Source organism: Miniopterus schreibersii (genome assembly GCF_964146895.1).
Source record: "Miniopterus schreibersii genome assembly, chromosome: X".
NCBI classification, from domain to species: Eukaryota; Metazoa; Chordata; class Mammalia; order Chiroptera; family Miniopteridae; genus Miniopterus; species Miniopterus schreibersii.
This window is the reverse complement of record NC_138104.1, coordinates 66,846,904-66,864,479: the sequence shown is the minus strand read 5'-3', so window position 1 is coordinate 66,864,479 and position 17,576 is coordinate 66,846,904. Positions and strand designations below refer to the sequence as shown.

Sequence of the window (17,576 nt, the reverse complement as noted above, 5' to 3'; positions counted from 1 at the left end):
TCGTAAAACAGATTAAACCTGACTGACAATGAATTAACAAAAAGGCTTGCCCCTGTAGTGGTATCTTGGTATCTGAGCTCAACAGGTTTATGAAGCATGATTTAATTCTGATTATCTCCTGGGGAGAGTGAGTACTGATTTTGAATGCTGTAGTCTGAAATGTTTTAATTTTTGTATCCCTAGAACTTAACTCTGCAAGACACAAAATAGACAGTTAATCTTGGGGGAAAAAGAGAATAAGAAGTATATTATTGATAATAACAACAACACTATAGTTACCATTAAAAAGTACATTGTTAAGTCAGATGGGAGCAAATATTGTGCAGTCCATGGGCTGTAGGCTGGGCAGAGCAGTTCCACTCATTACACATCCACTACTGCACTGTGTTCAAGGTTGAGGAAATAGAGACATTACCCATGGCCTCCGCTCTCATGCAACTCCTGGTTTGCTGTAATAGACTTGTTATTGAAGAAATATACTAGACTTTTAGAAGTACTCAAAGGAAGTGAGACAGGGCAGTCACAGAAAACTTTCTAGAAGAGTCTTGAAAGAGAAACACTCAGTGGCATGCCTGGATCTCTTTTAAAATGCCAAACCTCTTTTTCCATCCATGAAGTATACCAAATGCTTTATTGAGGATACTACCAGCTTTGAGTAGCTAAGAGCTCCTCACAAGATGGCAGTTCTAATTAGCCCCCCTAGAGGCTAGAGCTCTAAAAGTCTCTACTGAGATATGGCACAGAAACATTTGCGTTTCAGTTTAGTTCTCTCTATCCATGCATTGTCACAGTGCTGTGAATGTGCCAAGGATGAGCAACTGCATATGGTGATAATCATAAATAAGGTAACTTGTTTCTCACATGCATTATTCCTTGCTCTGTGTGGTCAATGTGTTACTGAACTTTGGGTCCATTCTCAGAGCTTATAAGGCTATAAATTCAGATAGTTTGTTAATACAGACTAGCTATGTGGTTGACTCACTTTCCAATTTGTTAAAAGGTGCTCCTTTAGGGTGTCTCTGTTGAAACTGTACTGTCTCTTCCAGTCTGGATTTCCATTTGTGTAGCAAATGTATTATATTAGTAAGGCATTCAAGGAGGCAAAATATGAGAGGAGGCCCCAGAGGCTACAGCACACATGGCTGATTCTCTGGGTGGAGTTGATAGTTCATAGGCCTCATCTGCTTGCTTTTTTATATAACATCTCTCACCCAATTAGGACTTCCTTCCATACCTTATTCGACCTACTTCATGAGGCTCACATTCCCATCCTCTTGAGCATTCCAATAGTCAAAGGTTCTGACTATTCTCCCTTCCCTAAGTCTGGATGACTCTGAGTGCAACAACTGCTTCATCACCATTCTGGGGGATAGAGACTGTAGGGAATATTCATAGAAGGGGGGGATGAAGGCAGAGGGAAATTAAGGAAATTGCCCAAGATAAAAAACAAGTGACAGAACTCAGAACTTCTGACTTCTAGAATAGGTATTCGAGACCTGAATATTATTGCTATCAATTATAAAATTATTCTAATATTATTTAAAATGTGTTTATAATTATACTACTATAATTAACCATATACTTATGACAATACTATTGTTAATGATAACAGTAAAATTAAGGGTGATGTTAATTATAGAAGCTACTATTTATTGAGTGATTTACCATGTGCCGGATATTGTGCTATGGGCTCTGTAAACATCATATTACTGGAACTCCCAACAAATCTCTGAGTCTGGTATCATCACACACATTTTACACATGATCAAATTGAGGCTGAGTGGGGTAAAATACCTTGTTCAAGGTCATATTAATAGCAAGTGGTGGGATTGCCAGACTTTCAGTCTTGTTAACCACAACACTATAGAGCTCAAATGTATATCTAAAATTTGAACAGATTAGAAAAATAAATAAATAGAATTAAAAGTGAATAAAGGAAAGTCTTTAATTTAGGTTAATAATACCACCAAGAAAAAGAATCAATTGATCTAACAGCGAACTCTGGTTTAGCAAAAACTCACGAGAAATAACTATTGGAATAGCTTTGGTTGTCCATGCAGCTCAATAGGACCTAGACTCTGATACAGCTAAAGAACCATTTTCTGCAACAGTTTGTTGCATTATTAGGAGAATAGTGTCCACAATAATGGAAGTGAATATCCTACTGACCTCAAACCAGATCCTTAGTCTTAGGCTCAGTTCTGGGCTGTTTAGAAGAGAATTACCAGAATGAGGGAAGAGGAGAAAGAGAAGGAACTGGCCATGTTCATTCTGGAGATAAACAGATTCAAGAGGAACCATAGTGACCCTCTCCAAGTCTTTGAAGGCTTGTTCTGGATAGAAGGGAACCAGCTTTTCTCTCCTGTGTTGCCAGAGAAAGAACTCTGAGATCAGTCAGTGGACCAGAAGTCAGAGGAAGGCAGATTCAACTCATAAGTTTTCTCTAATTAAAATGCTCTCTTACAATAAAATATGTTATCTACTCCTCAATGGAAATGTTTAAGAAGAGGCTAGAGGACAACTTTTTGAAATGTTGTACTAGAGATTCTTATTACTGTAAGATTTGGGATGGGGTGGCTACTAGGTAGAAACATCCCACTTTGACATTCTCTGTTTTTTACTTTAAAGGGCCTGTTTGAGTGGGAGGTATAGCTCCTCCTTTTAAGTAGAAAGTTGGTAATCTTATCAAGTATGCTCTAAATGTCTTTGAGTGACAACTGGGTTCTTATCTTCTCTCTCCCCAGGTGTCACCACTGTTCTCACCATGACCACCCTGAGTATCAGTGCCAGAAACTCTTTACCTAAAGTGGCATACGCGACGGCCATGGATTGGTTCATAGCCGTCTGTTATGCCTTTGTATTTTCTGCGCTGATTGAATTTGCCACTGTCAACTACTTCACCAAGCGGAGTTGGGCTTGGGAAGGCAAGAAGGTGCCAGAGGCCCTGGAGATGAAGGTGAGATACAGTAAGGGTAGGGGCTGGGAAGCACTACCTGAGAGAACTGTATTGTAACCAGGAGTGGGCAGCCTGCAGCCTGTGGGGACTGGCCAAGGCTGTGTGCTATTCACTGGGGTCATCAATCCAGTTCTCAACTGGAGTGTTTCTTGGCGATGCGGAATGTTTGCTGGGGGCAAAGAGAAGAGGGTAGGTATCAGAGGGTTGATGTCTTTTGGTGAGGGACCAAACATAAGTTTGATACTGCTAAACTCAGGGAGAACCCTTTGTTTTTAAAAAGTCAACTAGAAAAGTGGACTCTATTTTCAACCCAGAGAACAATCTCTAGGGCTACCTCTGCCGCTCAGTTTCCAGTATGTTCCCATTATAGTGAAACCAAAGTGATCATCATTCCTTCTGTGTATTTGCTTATTTTTCACTCTCTATCTGGAATGTTCTTTTTTCCCTGCCTGGTGAAGACCTACTCATTCTTCAAGACCCAGAGGAAATACTATTTTCTTCATAGAGCATTTCCAGAGTCATCAAGATAGCTTTAGCTTTTCTTGGGGTGGAGTGGGGTGGGAAGATTACTCTTAATATTAAAAGCATATTTATATTAGAGTTATTTGCCTCTCCCTATACTTAACTTCTTGAGGGCAGAGGCTTGTCTGAACCATCTTTGTAACTAGCCATAATCCTTGCACATCTGACTCATAGTAAAAACTGAACAAATGTTGGTTGGGTTGGTGGATGGATGAGAAGGAAGAAAAAGGGGAGAAAAAACCCACAATAAACAAACTGGAATTTGGTAGAAATAAAACAGTACAGTCAAATCAAGATTTTTGTCCTTGGCTCATTTAAGAGTTCAGACCTCTAGATCTAAATGAAGACTATCCAAAGACACTAAAAAAACCTGGCAGATGTGTTCACAGAACCATTCCAGTACTCTTTGAAGAATCATGGAGAAGAGAAAAGACCATGAAGGTTTTTTTCAAACTGGAGGAAAATATATATATTCCATAAAATACAGATTGGTGAGTTGGCAAATTTTTTAAATAGATTTTAATGGTTTATTTAGATAGAATTTATTAACTCCTTGCTATAAATTATGAAGAAATAAGCATGTTTCTACTTCCTCCATCTACTCTAACATAGAATTTTTTTGGTCAGTTTTATTATTATACTTAGTCTAGTTGTTACCTTTGTGTCCTTAAAATATTTACCCATCTAATACTTGATTTATCAGCTATGAACAGGGTCTGTTGACCCCTCACTCACTACAAGATATAAAAAATTAGTATACTTATCCTAGCTTTTACCTCATCTTTCTACCAGTCCCTGTCATGTCTCAAATTTGGTTTATTTTACTACCATTTCTGAATTGTCAAGTTTTATATAACTTACATGCTATTATGCAGCCATAATTCTTATAGTTGATTAGTCATAGTTCTACATTTAAATGAACTATCTTCTCAAAATTGTCCTTTTATTTCATTTTCCCATTCATTGTTTAGGCTAACCTCTAGAAGTTTCTTTAAGAAGGGCTCATGGGAACCATATTTCCCACTATTTTGCATGTGTAAAACCATCTGTCAATTATGTGTATAACTTGAATTATAGTTGGGCTGTTTTATAATTCATGGGTCACATTCTCTTTCTCTGATGTCCATGTACACATTGAATGTTGTTATGAAGAAATTTAAAACCAACCTGAGAATCTTGCACATAATAAGGGACTTGATTTTGTGCCCTAGCCAATATGCATGTTTCCTTTACTTACAAATTTCATTTACTTGACAATGAATTCATCTGTATGAATTTTTCCCAGGACAGCATATTAACCTTTAAGCCAACAGATTTACAGCTATCTTTGTTTGAGGAAAGCTTTCCTAAAACATATCTTTGTTCTGTTTTCTTCCTAGAAGCACAAATTATATATATCATAGGAATTTGTCTTTTATATCTATCATTTTCCCTAATAAATTTTAACTGTTATTTTCCATTTCATTTTGCTCATTTTTCTCAAGCGTGTCATTCATATCTCTGACCAATTTTCACCACTGTCTATTTCACCTTGATTCTATGATATTATTATTTTTCTTTTATTTATTTTTAATTTTTTAATATTCAATATTATTTTATTAGTTTCAGGTGTACAGCACAGCAGTTAGACAATCATATACTTTACAAAGCATTCCACCAGTAATTCCAGGACCCACATGGCACCATACATAGTTATTGCAATATTATTGACTATATTTCCTATACTGTACTTTACATCCTTGTGACTATTCTCATCTACCTATCTGTACTTCTCAATGCCTTCACCTTTTTCACCCAGTCTCTCAACACCTAGCCCACCTGGCAACCCTCAATCTGTTCTCTGTTCTCTGTATCTGAGTCTGTTTTGTTTGTTCATTTATTTTGTTCTTTAGATTACAAAAATAAGTGAAATCATACAACATTTGTCTTTCTCCGACTTACTTATTTCACTGGGCATAACACCCTCTAGGTCCATCCATGCTGCCACAAATGGTAAGATTTCATTCTTTTTTTATGGCCGAATAATAGTCCATTGTATATATGTACCACCATTCTTTATCCACTCGTCTATTGATGAGCACTTGGGTTGCTTCCATATCTTGGCTATTGTAAATAACGTTGCAATGAACATATGGGTGCATACATTCTTTCAAGTTATTATTTCGGGTTTCTTTGGATAAATCCCTAGAAGTGAAATTGCTGGGTCATAGGCAATTCCATTTTTGGTTTTTAAAGGAAATTTCATACTGTTTTCCACAGTGGCTGCACTAATCTGCATTCCTACCAAGAGTGCCCTTTCCTTTACATCCTTGCCAACACTTATCATATGTGCATTTATTGATGGTAACCATTCTAACAGGTGTTAGGTGATATCTCATTGTGGTTTTCATTTGCATTTCTCTGACAATTGGTGATGTTGAGCATCTTTTCATTTGTCTCTTGGCCATCCATATGTCCTCTTTGGAAAAGTGTCTATTCAGTTGCTCTGCCCATTTTTTAATTGGGTTGTTTGTGTTTTAGGTATTGTGTTGTATGAGTTCCTTATAAATTTTGGATATTCACCCCTTAGCAGATGTCTCATTGGTGAATGTGTTCTCCCATTCAGTGGGTTGTCTTTTTGTTTTATTGATGGTTTCCTTTTCTGTGCAAAAACTTTTTAGTTTCATTATGTCCCATTTGTTTATTTTTCTTTTGTTTTCCTTGCCTGCGAAGATCTTTCAGAAAAAATATTGCCAAGAGAAATATCAGACATTTTACTGCCTATTTTTTTCTAGGAATTTTATGGTTTTGAGTCTTACATTTAAGTCTTAATGCATTTTGTGATTATTATTGTATATGGTGTAAAAAGGTGTTCTAGTTTCATTTTAGGCATGTACCTGTCCAATTTTTCCAGCACCATTTATTAAATAGGCTCTCTTTACCCCATTGTATGCTCTTGCCTCCTTTGTCAAATAATAATTGATGATAAAGGTGTGGGTTTATTTCTGGGCTCTCTATACTGCTGCATTGGTCTGTATGTTGGTTTTTATGCCAATACTATACTGTTTTGATTACTATAGCCTTGTAGTATAGTTTGATATCAAGAAGTGTGATACCTCCAACTTTGTTCTTTCTCAACATTGTTGTGGCTATTTGGGGTCTTTTGTGGTTCCATATAAGGTTTTGGATTATTTATTCTTGTTCTTTGAAATAATCCATTGGTATTTTGATAAGAAATGCATTGAATCTTTAGATTTCTCTAAGTAGTATGGGCATTTTAATGATGTTAATTCATCCTATCCATGAGTATAGTGTGTGCTTCCATTTAACTGTATTTTCTTCAGTTTCTTTCTTCTATGTCTCATAATTTTCTGAATACAAGTCTTTTACTGCCTTCATTAAATTTCTTCCTAGGTATTTTATCTTTTTATGCAATTGTAATGAGATTGTTTTTCTAGTTTCCATTTCTTATAGTTCATTATCGGTATGTAAAAATACAATCATTTTCTAAATATTTATTTTGTGTCCTGCTACTTTACTGAATTCATTTATCAGTTCTTGTAGTTTTTTGGTGGAATCTTTAGGGTTCTCTGAATATGCTATCATGTCATCTGCAAATAATAACAATATTACTTCCTCCTTTCCAATTTGAATACCTTCTATTTCTTCTTCTTGTCTGATTGCTGTGGCTAGGACTTCCAGTATTATGTTAAATAAGAGTAGTGAAAGTGGCCATCCCTGTCTTGTTCTTAACCTTAAGGAAAATGCTTTTAGTTTTTCTCCATTAAGTATGATGTTAACTGTGGTTTGTCATATATGACCTTTATTATGTTGAGGTATGAGCCCTCTATTCCTACTTTGCTGAGAGTTTTTATCATAAATGGGTGTGGGATTTTGTCAATGGTTTTTCTGTATCTATTGATATGATCATATGATTTTTATCCTTCATTTTGTTTATATGGTGTATCACATTAATTGATTTGTGGCTATTGTACCAAACTTGCTTCTCAGAAATAAATCCCACTTGATCATGGTGTGTGATCTTTTCAATGTATTGCTGGATTTGGTTTGCTAATATTTTGTTAAGGATTTTTACATATCTATTCATCAGAGGTATTTGCCTATAATTTTCCCTCTTTGTATTGTCTTTTTCTGGTTTTGGGTTAAGATAATGCTGGCCTTGTAAAATGACCTTGGGAGACTTCCCTACTCTTGAATTTTCTGGAATAGTTTGAGAAGGATAGGTGTTAGTTCTCTGAATGTTTGGTAAAATTCACCAGTGAACCTTCTGGTCCAGGACTTTTGTTTGTTGAGTTTTGGGGTTTTTGTTTTGTTTCTTTTTTTCCCCACAACTTTGATTTCATTAGTTGTAATCAGTCTGTTCAGATTTTCTTTCTTCTTGATTCAGTTTTGGAAGATTTTATGTTTCTAAGAATTTATGCATTTCTTCCAGATTGTCCAAATTGTTGGCATATAGTTGTCTGTCATATTTTCTTATAATGCTTTGTATTTCAGTGATATCTGTTGTTACTTCTCCTCTTTCATTTGTAATTTTACTTCTCTGAGTCCTCTCATTCTTTTTCTTAATGTGTCTGCTTAAAGGTTTGTCAATTTTGTTTATCTTTTCAAAGAACTAGCTCTTGGTTTCATTGATCTTTTGTATTGTTTTTTAGACTCCATTACATTTATTTCTGCTTTGATCTTTATTATTTCCTTTCTTCTACTCATTTTGGGCTTTGTTGTTCTTTTTCTGTTCCTTTAGTTATATCATTTGAGATTTTTCTTATTTCTTGAGATAGGCCTGTAATGCTGTGAATTTCCCTCTAAGACTGTTTTCACTGTGTCCCATAGATTTTGGTTGTTGTGTTGTGATTTTCATTTGTTTCAACATATCTTTTGATTTCTTTCTTGATCTTACTGTTAACTCATTCATTCTATAGTATCATATTATATAGCCTTCATATATTTGTGAGTTTTTCATTTTTTTTTCTTGTAATTGATTTATAGTTTCATTCCACTGCGGTCAGAGAAGATGCTTAATATGATTTCAGTCTTCTTAAATTTATTGAGACTGCCCTGTCCAGGTGACTTGGTTGGTTGAAGCATCGTTCCATGAACCAAAAAGTTTGTGGCTTTGATTCCCAGTCATGGCACATACCTAGGTTGCAGGTTCAGTCCTCAGTCAGGGCACGTACAGAGGGCAGCCAACCAATGTTTCTCTCTCACATTGATGCTTCTCTCTCTTTCTCTCTCTTGCCCCTCTTCCTCTCTTTCTAAAAAAAAATATTGAGACATGTTTTGTGTCCTCACACATGGTCTGTTTTAGAAAATATTCCATGTCAACTTAAAAAGAGTGTATAGGTGGGGCAAAAATAGGTTTACAGTGGTGAATATGCAAAACACAGAGTTTATTCTTTTATTTTTATTTATCAATTATTGTATTAGTTTCCATACAACAACTTTAAACCTCCTTTTCCCCACCCTATATATTCTGCTACTTTAGGATGAAATGCTATGAAGATAGCAATTAAATCTATTTCCTATAGTGCAGTATTTTCAAACTATTTCATCTCATGGCACACATAAACTAATTACTAAAATCTGTAGCACACCAAAAAATATGTTATATTTGAGATATACTGATCTGACAAAAAACAATGGTATAATTTTGACTAATTTACAAAAAAAAGAAAATAATAGTAATTACCTACACTTTTTGCTCTAAAGTGACTTTTAAAAAAAATCATGTGCTTATACTTGTATATAAGTATTTTTGGTACCAAGAATTAACCAATCAGATGCAACCTTATTATGTTACATGACCAATAAGATATAACTCTATTATATGACCTATATATTTATGTTTCAAGACAGGGCATTCACAATGAATGGCTATTGTTGTATTAGCTGTTGTCATTTTTTTTTATTTGACAATCTAATGGAAAATAGTTCAATGCCCCTGACTAAATAGTCAGGAATTGCATGTTTTAAAAAGCCTTGCAGCATGCTTGTTGAAAATAGCTGCTCTATTGTGTCATTTAAGTGTGCTGTTTTCTTATTGACTTTCTGTCTGGAGGATCTATCTATTGATGTTGATGTAGTGTTAAAATGCCCTACTATGAATGTATTACTGTCAATCTCTCCTTTTATGTCCACCAAGATTTGCTTTATATATTTAGTTGCTCTCATGTTGGGTGCTTAAATGTTTACAAGGGCTATATCCTCTTGTTAAATTGATCCCTTTATCCATTATGTAATGTCCTTCTTTTTTTAAATTGTGGGCTTTGTTTTAAAATCTGTTTGTGTGATATAAGTATTGCTATCCCAGATTTTTTTTTTTTTTCATTTCCATTTGTATGAAATATCTTTTTTCCATCCCTTTATTTCAGTCTGTATGTCTTTTTTGTTCTGGGTTGGGCTCTTGTAAACAGCATATACATGGGTCTTGTTTTCTTATCCATTCAGCTACCCTGTGTCTTTTGATTGGAGTATTTAAGTGATTTGCATTTTAAGTGATTATTTTTAGATACATATCTATTGCTATTTCATTCCTTATAACTATGTTCCTCCCTTTTCTTCTTAAAGGAGTCCTTTTAACACATATCTTGTAATACTGGTTTCGTGGTAATGAACTCATTAAGCATTTTCTTGTCTGGGAAGCTCTTTATTTCTCCTTCACTTTTAAATGGTAACCTTGCTGTGTAGAGTAGTCTTGATTGTTGGCCCTTGCTTTATAACACTTTGAATATTTCATGCCAATCCCTTCTGATCAGCAAAGCTTTTATTGAGAAATCAGCTGACAGTCTTATGTCAGCTCACTTGTAGGAAACTAACTATCTTTCTCTTGCTGCTTTTAGGATTCTTTCTTTGTCTTTAACTTTTGCCATTTTGATTCTGATGTGTCTTGGTATGGGTATCTTTGGGTTCATCTTGTTTGGAACCCTCTGTACTTCCAGGACTAGTACATCTTTTTCCTTCACAAAATTAGGAAAGTTTTCAGTCACTATTTTTTTCAAATAGGTTCTCAATTTCTTGCTATCTCACTTCTTCTGGTAGCCTTATGATGTGAATGTTGTTACCCTTCATGTTGTCCCATAGGTCTCTTAGATTATCTTCATTGTTTCATTTTTTTATCTTTTTGCTGCTCTTATTGGGTGTTCTCTGCTACTTCATCTTCCAAATCACTGATTCGAACCTCTGCTTCATCTGACTACTGTTGGTTCCTTCTAGTATATTCTTCATTTCAGATATTGTTTTCTTCATTTCTGACTGTTGTTTTTTTTTATAGTTTCTATGTCCTCTTTTATGATGAATATCTCATTTTTGAGTTCTCACAGTTCATCCATTCATTCCCTAAGTTCCTTGGGCATCCTTGAAAGCATTGTTTTGAACTGTATATCTTGTAGGTTGCTTGCCTTCATTTAATTTAGTTCTTTTTTGAGAGATTTCTCGTCTTCTTTCATTTGGGGCATGTTTCTTTTTATCCCCATTTTGGCTACTGCTCTGTATTTATCTCTGTGTATTTGGTAGATCTGCTATGTCTCCAAGTCATGTTTGATGGACTTATGTAGTAGGTGTCTTGTGTGGCTCAGTAGCACAGTCTTCCTTATCGTCTGAGCAAGGTGTTCCAGGAATGTCCCTTGCATGAGTTATGTGAGCCCTACTGTTGTAATTAAGTCTTGATTGCTGTTGGTCCATCCATGCATGGGGTGGACCCTCAGGCTGGCTGACTATGAGGATTGACCCTGACCATATTGTACGAGCTTCTGTGTGGGTGCTGAACACACAAAGTGGAATTTGCCCCAGCAGGATCTAATGCCTACCGAGATCTCCCTTTGGACATGCTACTTGTGAAACTAATTGGGTCCTACTCTGATGTGTTCTGAAGCCCATCACCAGCTGTGCTGCTTCTGGAGTGTCTTGGGAGGGAATTTGGTGCAGGTCAATATCAGATGCTGCCTGTGACTGTCCCTGCGTTACCTGTTTAGAGCTACAACGTGATCCATAGTTTCTAGCTGCCTCTGCAGGACTTGGGTGATCATGGGAAGGGACAAGGTGTACACCAAGGCAGGCTGCCACCAGCACTGAGTTCAGCAGCAGGTCAGCAAAAGGCCCAAGTCACCCAGAGATGCCCTCCATCTACCTCCTCCTGTCAGCTGCCTGTTAGGCTCAGTCACTGAAAGAGCCTCAGACTGTACTCAAGTTGCATGAGGTAGGCTCTTAGTATAAGTCATCGGGTAGGGGTGAGTGGTGTTCCCCAGATGGATACAGATTCAAACTTGGTGCCAGCGATAGTTCTGAAGCCACTCAGCAAAAGTCCCAGGGCACACCAAGGCCAGTTCCCACCACCAGGTGCCTACAGATTTTGGTTGTGAAGAGTAGTCTCAGGGAGTTGTTTGGGGGAGCCCAGCAGACCTTAGCAGGCCCAGATATACCTAGATTTGGCCGTGTGAAGGGAAGGCTCTGCACAGGTCAGGCATGAAAGTGAAAAATTGCCCCCACCTTAGATCGACACAACTCAGTCTGTCCCAGATTCTGCCTGCACCTCCTGGAAAGCCAAAGTTTGGCAGGGTGGGGCCATAGGTAGTCGGGATTGTGGGGCTAGTGGTTATCCAGTGATGGGGAGTGGCACTAGTCAGGTTTGAAGGAAGGTATGGGGAATGGCCCTTGCCCCAGAGCCACATAATTCAGTCTGTGACATCCCATGGCTCTACCCAGACCTCTATACCCTGGGCCCATGCAGCTGACTTTTTTGCAAGGTGAGAGATTGCATGGCAAATGACAGAGTGTCAGGAAGGTGTGACTTTTGCATTCTCCCAGGCTGATACCATATAGAGGGAGAGTGGTCAACCCAAGATTGCATCTGTGGGGTGGGGGAGAGGGACTCAGCACAGGGACTCTGGTGTTGTCCCTTGAGCCTTCTCCCCAGAGCCACACAACTCAGTCCTTCCTTACAGGACTCTGGTCTGCTTGAGAGCCACCCTCCCTCTGCTAGAACCCATAGTAACTGGCTAGAATGAGATTTTGTGCACTAACCCTTTAAAAAGGAACCTGAGCTTCTAGAAAACTCTTGTCTCTCCCAGGGGGACAGAATCCCTGCTGATTTTCACAGCCAGGTGTTATGTGGGCTTTTCTTCTTGGCTCTGTTGCTCTGGGCTGGTGAGCCTTGCTTGGGGTTGAGAGACCACATTCCTTAAGGGAAACCTTTACAGCTGAGGTACCCCTCCACATTCTTAGCTGCCTCATGTGGGTGCAGGGACAATCTATTTTGTGTTTCCATGCTTCCTACCAGTCTTAATGTGGCTTTTTCTGTAAATCCTTAGTTATAAGACTTATGTTCAGCTAGTTTTCAGTTGGTTATTCAGGTTGATTGTTCTATATTTTAGTTGTAATTCTAGTTTGGTCCTGGGAAGAAGGGGGTGTAACTTCTACCTACTTGAAGCCATCTTTGATTCTCAACAGTATTATTTTTTCCCTGTGTTAATTTTATGATCTCTGTTGACTTATTTTTACATGTTCTATGTTTGTTTTGTGTCTGGTTCCACAATTCTTTATTGGTCCTCTTTCCTTCTTTTTGCAACATATTTTGCATCAGTAACCATATTGGTTATTTTCAATTATTACTTGAAATTTCATTATAAGAGTTCTTTACCAACCCTACCATTTGTGAAAGTATCTTTTTGGAGAGAGACTGAGAGAGTGAGCAGGATAATAGTAAGTAGTTGAGAGTGAATACTTAAGAGTGAGTAATTTGAGCACCATCTGTTGTCTATATAAATTCTTATGAGTATTCCTCCTTGTAGTTTTGATTCTGCTTCTAATTAGCAAAAAGTTTCCCTTGCTCAAAGGAAATCCCTTTATGTATGGTGCAGTGGTGTGTGTTTGTGAGTGAGTGTGTAATATTATATCTTTTAATTTTTTCAGTCTCTACCTTCTATGCCATTATGTGGTGATCAAACTGTGTTTCAAGATGTTCTCACTACAAGCTTGTTTTTACTACCAGCCTAATAATTGGTTTGTTTTAAAACAGGTGTCATTTGTTTTCTCACTCCACTCATGCCACCAACCTTCTAGGTCTCTATTATTGTCCTAAAATGCAGAACAGCAGTCATCCTCAGTGTCTTTGTCACTCAGATCCAAATTTTACTGCATTTGAGAGCCTTTACTTTTTGGAATCAGGGTTAAAAATGCTTCCAAGTTTCATCAAAGATGGAGTTTTGGTTTCTATCTCTCATTTCCTTACAATTTTTGGTTAGTTCCTGAGAGGAGAAGAAAGTAAAGCTGTCTTTACTCTGACATATTAAACTGATAGGCCCCTAGAATGTATTATTAAACAGATGTTTTAAGATCGATTAGCACTGATAACCGATATCTGACCTTAGTTCACTAAGAAGAAATTTTGCCAAACTAACCTTATGAAATTTTATCAAAAAAATCTTAGACTGGTGTACCAGGAAATATCACAGACTTTACTAAGACATCTGAATAACTTTTTAAATTATGCTTTCACGAAGAAGAAACGCAGTTGAAAAAAATATTACAATTAAGCTGATGTAGTTGGTTGACCAATTGAAGCGAAATATAATTGACTGATGAGTGGACATTGACTTGAATGGACATCCCTGTGTTAATCCACAGGGCTTTATCTTTGATTGATCTTTCACTCTTAAATGTTGTCATCAATGACACAAATAAAGACATATAAAGTATCAGATACAAATTTGTAGGTTGACATTAGTGAATGTTGGTTGGAGTGCAGTATATTCTGAATCATGAATCAAAAAGAATTCCTAAAGTTTGAGAGAACAAACTCAAATCAAAAGATTAACATTTGCCAAATCGAATTTTTACACACAGATACAAAAATAGTTCTGGAATAGAAAAGATTAGCAACAATTATACATTATAAATAAGATGTTGGGCTATAAGAGAAAGCAAATTTAATGTAAGCTTACTATGTGGTGCAACCCTCAAAAAGCCAAATTTGATTTGAACTTGAGTTAAGAATTACTTAGAGCAAGTGAGACATTAAGCCTTTTTTATTCTGCGCTAGTTGGGCCATGTTTAAAGTATACTGTTCCAGTTTGGTTTTTACTACAATGGAGGAGGGACAAATGCCTCAAGAGGATGATTGCTAATTTCAGACATCTGAAAGGCTGTCACAGATGTCTTGTGAAAAGTATGGTAGACTTGTATTTTGTGGCCGGGCAGAAGTGCAGGGTGGTTTAAAGGCTGAGAGAGAACTAGAATAGATTATTAAGAGACCCTAGATGTCAAAAATGATGACCATTTCTCCAATTCCAAGAAAAGCTAAAAATGGGAAGAAAAAAAAAACCTCTTCTGCTCAATCAGAGAATGCATAAAAATGGATCTCTAATGTAATGGTAGTATACTTTGTCTACACTGCTACAGTGTGAAGAAACTAATAGTGAGAGCCACAGGAAAAAAAAAATGAAGTTCATTGAAAGTGAATATTTTGGAATTTAATCATAACTTATTTTAGTTTCTTTTTCTTCATTTAGAGAAACATATTAAACCTTATTTACTTCATAAAGCTAGAATGGGTGGCATAAACCTGTTTTAAAATAATATAAATGATTTGAAACTCTATTTTCAATCTGTACTGTGATTAAGAATTAGATAAAATGTAAGAGAAAAGACTATAAAGGAAAGAAAAAGAAGGAATAGGTGGAAACAAAACCTCATTTTCAAATGAAGACAAAGGACTATCATATAATAGCATTCTGGAAAATAGATGAAATGTGGACTTCTGAGGATCAACTACATGTGTTTGTCACTGCTTCCTTTGAAGATCCCACTAAAATAAGAGTAAAGAAATAAAATAGGTATAAACCCACAATCACCGGGAGAACTGGAGAAAGGATTCCAGATAGACAAGATATTTTAATGCATTTTTTAAAAGAATAAACATAGAAAGAGTGAATAAGAACTGATTTATCAAGCTGGAATAAGGTAGAGCCCCGGAGAAACTTTGAGGTGCAAGGTACAGAAGAGAATAAAGCACAAGAGTGCAACTAGGGAGATTGTTTAAAATCTCTACAGAGTAGTCAAGACCTCAGAGCCTGCCCATAATGCAGCCAGATACATAATTTCCAGAAGGACAGCAGAAATTTCTCTTCTTTCTGAAGAAGCTGAATGTTTCTAGAGAAAACAGCTATACATACTGACATTTGGGAGTGCCCCATAAAATGACTTGCTTCCAACTGATCATCTTAAATCATAGACTACCAATCAGCAAGCCCAGCTGAGGTACACTGAGCATACAGACATCTTTTTTGTTGCCAAATATTATTGAGACACCAAAGATTTCCAAAGTGAAGTTTGTAATGTGAAAGAGAAAAACAAAGATTAAAAAACAACACCACAAAATCAAAAACAAATCATACTGGAAAGAACAGAGAAAATGTAGGGAATTAAAGAGAATTTAAGAAAAACAAAACTAACTGATATCTTATATTTATAAGTATATCATATACACAAAACAGGAATAATATGCTAATATAAAAGGAAATCAGAGAATAAGGAAGAGCTCTTAAGAATTTATTGTATTCTGATTTTTTAGCCCTCAGGTTACTAAGATAAATATATGTATATCCAACTTTTATTATTTTATGTATCCTTCTAGGTAATATTAAGGCAATCCTGAGTGATTAGTATAGTCTGAACCTAGGTGTATTCTTTGGTCTTCCATGATCACTTGGCCTAGTAAAAAGCCAAGTGTCATGTAACTTCATGTCAGCCTTCACATTGAGCTTTTGAGAGTGGATACACTCTTTTGAGTTTTACCCCAGTATAGGGGAATGGAAATTCTCTGCCTCTCCAGATACCACATTTTTACTGTTAAGAGGACCAGAGATAACTAGTAATGCCACCAACCCTGCCTTAGTTAGAGAGAGCACATCATGACTGTGTGGCAGAAGAGCCTCACAGTTCACTAACGGCAGAGAACCCAGGCCTTATGTTAAAGTAACACACTTAGAAAGCCACACAGTTCATCTTCTAAGACAGAAACTGAGCACTCAGCAGCAAGCATTGTACTCTAATCTCTAATATCCTCCTGGGTCATTTTTTTGGTTTAAATCAAGCCTAAGGCAGGTGGACAGTAGCTGCAGATACATACTTTTTATAGAATTAAACCAAGTTTTATATTCTATAATGCAAACAGGTGCTGTTTCTAAATAACACTGTTTACATTCATGAAAAAGAAAAAGCTTTTTAAAAGAATTGCTAAAATAAAAATTTCAATATAGATGTAGGAAAATAAACTGAAGAATCAATTAAAGCAAACAAAATCACAGCAATCATTTCTGGAATGTCTGTGGAGGCAAAGCTAAACATTATATGTCCCCAGTACCCAGGAGCTGACACTGTAAAGAGGAAAGTAAGGTATATGTGCACATATATATAGAGTCCTGGCACGGGGCTAAGTGCTGAATGTCTGAGAGAAAACCAAAATGCTCCCTCTACATATTTTCTTTTTAATCTTAACTTGGCTGGGGTTTTTTGTTGTTGTTTTGTGTGTGTGGTATTTGTTTGTTTTGTGGAAACTGCTTCCTTAGCTGCCATTGCAAGTGGAAGCCACCCTTCCATTCCTTCTTTGCTGCTTCCAGGTCATTACCTATGCCTTTACATCAGGTAAAATGTTTTGTGCTTTAATGCTCACCCCATCTGGCTATCTCACTATTTTTCTTAATCATGTTACCAACATTATTGTTGCCATGCTCATTTCATATCTAGGATTTGTATAACTAGTTTATATTATTTGCAAACACTCCAAGTTCTGTCTTTGTTTTTCAATTTGATGACTTATCAACCATAAACTAGAACTGAGCCTGTGGCCAGTTCTGTCAAATGTGCTCTGAGTTGTCTGCCTTGCCAGGTGCTGCTATTGTTTCTACCGCTAGGAAAGGTCTTTGCAAATGAACCAATCTGATTCCTCATAATACTTGTTCTAGTGTTTTCTTTTGTTTTTGAGGAAGTACATAAGAGTTAAGTCAGCCAGTGGCATTAGTATGTTTGGAAATGTCACCTGATATAAAAAAAAAAAACACACACAAAAACTTATGCTAGCCTGGCTGGTGTGGATCAGCTGTGGATA

At 36.6% G+C, this 17,576-nt stretch overlaps 1 protein-coding gene across 10 annotated transcripts in view; it reads left to right on the top strand.

Annotated features, from left to right (window-relative positions):
• GABRA3 (gamma-aminobutyric acid type A receptor subunit alpha3) overlaps positions 1 to 17,576 on the top strand; it is a 422,854-nt gene that overhangs the window by 347,617 nt on the left and 57,661 nt on the right. For all 10 annotated transcript variants that reach the window (XM_081125273.1, XM_081125281.1, XM_081125278.1 and 7 more), the window contains one exon: positions 2,745 to 2,956. In XM_081125273.1, coding sequence (XP_080981399.1) covers positions 2,745 to 2,956 — 212 coding nt within the window. The remainder of the gene's footprint in view (positions 1 to 2,744; positions 2,957 to 17,576) is intronic.